We start from the raw sequence: 6000 nt of genomic DNA, 5'->3' as shown, positions 1-6000 counted from the left end.
ATGTGGCCAGGGGCGCACCCACCAGGGGGGCCAAGGGGGTCCCCCCCCTCCGTGTGACTTGCCCTGCTTCCTCCCCCCACCCACTGAAGAACAGGAAGGGAGAGCAAAAGGTATACAAGCAAATTCCAGAACCAAACAGCCAGTGAAAGCCCAGGTTTAATTTTCTTTTTGGTGGTGGTGGTGGGGTGGGTAGGGGGGGGTAGAGAAAAAAGAAAGACAACATCCAGAGACATCGTTTGCTGTTTTTTTTCCAACTTTTTGTTTTCTCTCATTTTTAAAACAATATAGTGCACAATGCACTTCTCACAGTAGAATATAATGGTCACTTTTTCATATAAAAAACACATTCTCAGAGATTTGTAAATGCACTTAGTGCTGGAACAGGTGGTTAAGGACACAGTACCTCTATATTCAGAGCACAACCCCTTTTGGGCCACTCTTATTTTTTCCTTCTTTTAAACAGTGGGGAGGGGAGGGAGGAAACTCCTCTGTGAGTCCCGCAAAGCAGGTCCCTTGAATAAAACTTATTAAAACATAAATTACATGGGTTGAATGACAAGAGCAGAAGGAAAATTTCTGGAGAATTCTTTTTTTAAAAAAGGAAATTAAAGTAAGCAAATTATAATATGCTGGAAAGGAAAACTAAACACAACACACTGGATGCCTTCAATGGGACTAGTCCTACTCCTCTCAGCTGCAACCTGCCTCTCCAACAGTAGACCCGGCCAACAACGAAACCGCATGTGTTGCCTGAGAACCCTCCTGCAACGTGATCAGAGCAGGTGGAGGCGAGGAGTTGTTGTGTAATGGACATGACACTGGCTGGGCTGAGGAGAAATCTACGCTCACCTCCAATTCTTCTGAAATCATTTACGAACCCCACTTGTCCCGCCGCCCAGCCACGCTTCTGACCTGATTTAGACCTGGGTCCAGCCTAATGCAAAAACCACGCGCCACAAGCCAAGCTGCAGGGGGACCTATTGCATGACGTCACATGGGCCCTTGTGGGTCCGATCCCATTAACTTTTTGGGAGAAACAAAAATGGAGCAAGTCTTCTGCTTGTGACATTTCAGAGGTAAATTAGTTTCTTTCCTGGACTCTGCCCTTTCAAATTGTGCATCCGCAGGCAGGTGCAACACAGGTGGGCTTGAAAGAGACAGAAATAGTCAAAATGAACGGCCAACGGGGGGAGGGCGGGGGGACGGGACGACAATCCTTCCAATATGGCCTCTCATTCTTTCTAGCACAACTTCCTGGCTGAATAGGCTGGCTTCCCAGACAAAAACAGGCAATGCAATATTGCCGTTAAAATAATATTAATATTAATAACAATAACAATAAAATGTAAGGTTTTAATTTTAAAAAATCACCTAGGGCTATGCTGACATAGGGCGGAGGGACTCCGTTGTGTAGCAGCCAAACGCAGAAATGTACAGTAGATTCAACTAAAACAAAACAAAAAAGTCGCTTCAAGTTTTTTCCAAGTGTTTTCTTCTTCCTTCCTTAAATAGGCTTCACACCTTTCCCCAATTATTAGCTTTAAATCGAAACAGTGCAAGTTACAGACTTCAACTAGAAAGTAGGCAAAGCTACACAACTAAGCCACCTGGATGCCTAGGAGCAGGCGGGGGAAGGGGCTCGATCCACTCCCGCCCACCCCCTTACCGTGATGCACGTAAAGCTCCCACTTGAACTCAGCACAGGACAGAAACTTCTTTCTGGGAGAGGGGAAAGGGACCCCTCCACATGCAAATCCAACTGGTCACAGACTCATACTCACACGCCCCTTCTCTCTTTCTCTCTCTCTCTCTCTCTCTCTCTCTCTCTCTCTCTCTCTCACACACACACACACACACACACACACACACAGAGCGAAGCCTTCTCTCCCTGGATTAGCAGCAAAATTGGACAGCACCTCCCTGTTCACATTCTGAAGAAAGAGAAACAAAAACTTCTGAGCTATATAGACAAGCAATTTCCTCCATCCCAGGGCAGCCGGTTGCACAACCGAAGCTCTATGATCCCAGCGAGTCTCTGGATGCTGCTGCCTGCCTCTGCCTGCGTTCCTCGGGGCCCCTGCTTGCCGCGGCCGTCTGGGCCCTGGCGGTGCTGGGGAGGGCAAAGCAGGGGGAAAGGGGGGTCCCTAGCTGAAGCGGTTTGCCCTCCAGGTTCAGAGCAGAGTGCCGGCGGCTCCTATCTGTAGACGGGCAGGCGGATGTGGGCGTGCTGGTGGTCCAGGAGCCGCGGCACGGAGACCGTCTCGTAGCCCTTGCCCAGCATCTGCTCCTTGATGCACGGAGGGTGGATGTCGTTGATGAGATACTCCAGCGACTGCAGGCTGCTGCTGAGGACAGAGGTATTGCAGAGCGTCTTGCTGGGCAAGCTGGGCAGCCCGTCCGAGGGCTGGACGCCCAGCTCGCGGTGCCCGTTGGCCAGCTCCGGGGGGTTGTAGCAGTCGCTGTTGGGGGTGACCAGGATGCTGTTCCAGGGGGGAGCAAAGTACTGCCCCACTGAGAAGTTCCCGTGCATGCCCACGCAGTTCAACGGGGACGAGCTCACCTTGTCGGCCGGGCCCGTCATGGGATAGGCACGCAGGACCCCGGCGCACACCTCAGGGGACTTGCTGACGGCGCCCCCACCCCCGCTGCCCGCACTGTACATGCGTAGCTGCTGCTGCTGCTGCTGCGGCTTCTGCTGCTGCCAGAGCAGGTAGTCCATGCCGTCGGGGTAGAGGCTGGCCTTGGCACCAAGGTGCCCACCACCCGGGTGGGAGCCTGCCACCAGCTCAGCTCCCTTGCGGCAGTCGGGCAGCACGGCACCCGCGTACGCCACGGCTGCACCCACCGTCGCCATGGTGGCAAATCCGGCGGCGGCGGCGGCGCCGTGCTTGGCGGGGCTGGGGTTGGCTACCACTACCCCTTGGCACAGTGGCTGGCTGGCCTGCGCCTGGCATTGCTGATTGATCTGGAAAATGATGTTCTGGATGGAGGGCAGGTTGGACTGGGGCAGCGCCAGGCTCCTGCCAGCGTGCGGGATCGTCGAGGTGGCTACCGTGACGTTGGGGGCCGCGGGGGCCTCCATCTGCTTCTGGCTGCTGTGGTAGCCCAGCTGCGCTGCGCAGGAGGGGCCTGGGGCTAAAGTGCTCGTCACAGGGTAGGGGGCAACGGCCACGTGGGCAGGGGACATCTTAGTCCGCTTGCCCTCCGTGCTCTTCACCACGCCTTTGCTGGAGGAGGAGGAGGAAGCCTTCACGATGGCCAGCAGTCCCTGGTAGCCGCTGGCGTGCACAGGGTAGGGGCTGTAGCGCTGCCCCGTCGTGTCGTACCCGTTCACTGTCCGGTTAAGGTGCTTGTGCTGTGGGACCCTGATGTTGGCGGGGAAGATCTTGATGGTGAGGGGGCTGTTGGCCACTTTCTGCGCGTAGGCGTCCAGTTCAGCTGGGCTGGGGTATCGCGGGGAATGCAGGGGAGCCATGACTTCACCTAGGACACAAAAAGGCAGGCAGCAGCGTTAAGTGGGCATTCGCCTATTTATTTCGCGAATAAACTGCTTTTTAAAAAAACACCTTCAAAATTGGTTTATTCTCTCCGTAAACCAACTATTGCTTGTCAAAAATTAATGTTGCCAAATATTTTCGGATGATACCAATGTCAACATATTGTCAGAAGAATCAGTTCAAACAGTTATTGCAACTCAGCTGGAAACAGCCCAAAATCTTACGCTGGTGCCCCTCAATCTGGGATAATGGAGAAGATTGTGCCTAATTTGTGACTTCAGGAAGGACTGAAACCTCCAGATACTTTTAATGTCCTTTGCCCTTTTTGTATTACATATACGGCAGATCCGTCCTTCTGAAGACCAGGCCAGCCCCCGTTCTCCAAGCAGCCTAAATAAACTTGGTGTGGGGAGAGGAAACATCTCCTTAGCCAAGGAGGGGGGAGGGGGGGAATCTCTCTCGGAGATTGGATTTAAACTACATTATACAAGCAATTTCATGGGTGCTTTACGCTACTATGAGAGCTCCACACACACACAAAAGGGAGGGGGATTCCATTTACCAGCTATAAATCAGCACTTCTTATAATGAGCACAAAAATGTCACTTTTATGCAATTTTACAGATGAACAAAACTGGCGAAATTAACTGTGGTAACCTACTGTAGTCAGCAAAAGGCAGCGCCAAGAAGGGGGGGGGGGGGCGGAAGGAGAAATTATATATATTTTGCTCCTCTCAAACTCCCTTCTTGAGCAAGTTTCTGCTATTTCTGGTGCAAAAACTCATTTGTCGTTCCCATTATACTTTCATTTGGAGTTTATCTTGAGTATCCAATGAGCCACCAACTGTGAAAATGATTAAATCTACAAAATCTATCTAATAGATGGAATAAATTAGGTGTTTGAAAAGGCTGCCTCTGAGAGAGGGCGGAAAAAAGGGGAGAGCTGCTACCAAGTCATTTAAAAACAACATGCCAAGTCTTTCTCGGCGCTTCGACCGTCTCCTGCTCGCCAAGGGAGGGAGGCAGACCTGAGGGACACACCGGCCTCCTGGCCTGTGCTGCTGCTCTGCCTCGGCCCCCGGCTCCCTCCCGCGGGCACAAGAGGCCGGAGGGTTTTAAAAGCAGGTTCGTATTCCATGATCCATGTGTTCAAATCCTTGCTTGGCCTCTTCGCCTAACCAACCTCACAGGGTTTTTATGGGGATCGAGGAGGGGAGTGCTATGCAAGCCACCCTGAGCTCCTTGGAGAAAAAGGTGCGATATATATGCAATATAGAACAGTAATAATAATGATGAAAATGAAAAGTTGGTTCCCAGGAATGGAGAGGCGTATCTCCAGAGACGGATGTGAGACACGACAAAGAAAGAAAGAAAGAAAGAAAGAAAGAAAGAAAGAAAGAAAGAAAGAAAGGAAGGCAGGCAGCAGAGGAGCAGAAAGAAACTACAATGGCCGGCTGCTCCTTACACCATGGCAGGAAACCAAAAATACCTCTAGCCCCCTCCCCCCAATCTCTCCCAGTGGCTACATTAAATCCAGCTCAAAGGACTGGGTTTTAATTGACTTAATAGACTCGTTAATAACAATGTCTATTTAAGACACCTGTAAAAAGCCCATAACATTAATGTAATGGGGAAATGGCCAGTGAACCCATTCGCCTCGCTTCTCAAACGACCTGCTGCGGTGGGTTTTAATGGAAGCCTGCGATTAATGGACTGGGGGAGGGGCAGCTGCTCAAGCGAAGCGCACGTGGACAAGCACACATTTTTCACGCAGGGTGATGCCACGTCCTGCTGTTGGTCTGAGGACGGCAGACCCGCCCTAGCTGTGTCCTGCTGCCACAGCCAGGAAAACCAGGAAGCCCAAATAGGTGGGGGGGGGTGTCCAAATGCTCACCCATTTTAACCTGGAGAGCTAAGAATGAGCTAGATCCACGGCTGCATTTGAACCAGTGGTTCCCTTCCCCCCAGCCCCCCCCCGTGCTTCTGGTTCCATAAACTCCTCCCCAGCACCCCCTATCCTACAAAAAGCCCCTGTTCAGAACAGTGGCCTGCACAACCCGCTAAGGATTTGCTGAAAATCCAATGGAAACTACATCAAGAAAACTGATGAACTTTTACACCTCCAGTGCCCCCTGCCACCCTCTTGCCTCTTAGCACACACCCCCCCGGTAATCCCACCACCCTCTTTGGGCACCACTGATCTACACAGCCAACTGTCCCAGGATCCTTTGGGAAGGATCAGCCTTCTTGGTCTCTCAAGAGCTATGAGTTGTGATAACAAAGGATAAAGCCTTCTGCTTCCGAGGCAGCCCACCTCAGAAAAACCAGGCGCCAGGGATATCAAAGCAGGGGAAAGTTGCTGCCTTCAAGCTCTGGCTGGCAACATCTCAGAAGCATGGACTTTAAGTGGCTTTCTCAAATGCCACGTCTCCAAGATGGTTTGCACCAACATCTCCTCAGCCCCAGCCAGCAGGGAAGTGTTGACAGGAGACAAACATATCTG

General features: G+C 51.8%; 1 protein-coding gene across 1 annotated transcript in view; it reads right to left on the bottom strand.

Annotated features, from left to right (window-relative positions):
* Window positions 1-232: 232 nt before the first annotated feature.
* Window positions 233-6000, bottom strand: part of FAM222A (family with sequence similarity 222 member A) — a 96885-nt gene continuing 91117 nt past the window's right edge. The window contains exon 3 of the mRNA XM_083407323.1: window positions 233-3483. Within this exon, the coding sequence (XP_083263449.1) occupies window positions 2195-3483 (1289 nt within the window). The 3' untranslated portion in view covers window positions 233-2194. The remainder of the gene's footprint in view (window positions 3484-6000) is intronic.

Source organism: Podarcis tiliguerta, assembly GCF_965153285.1.
Source record: "Podarcis tiliguerta genome assembly, chromosome: 13".
Taxonomy (NCBI): domain Eukaryota; kingdom Metazoa; phylum Chordata; class Lepidosauria; order Squamata; family Lacertidae; genus Podarcis; species Podarcis tiliguerta.
This window is presented reverse-complemented; position numbering and strand designations above follow the sequence as displayed.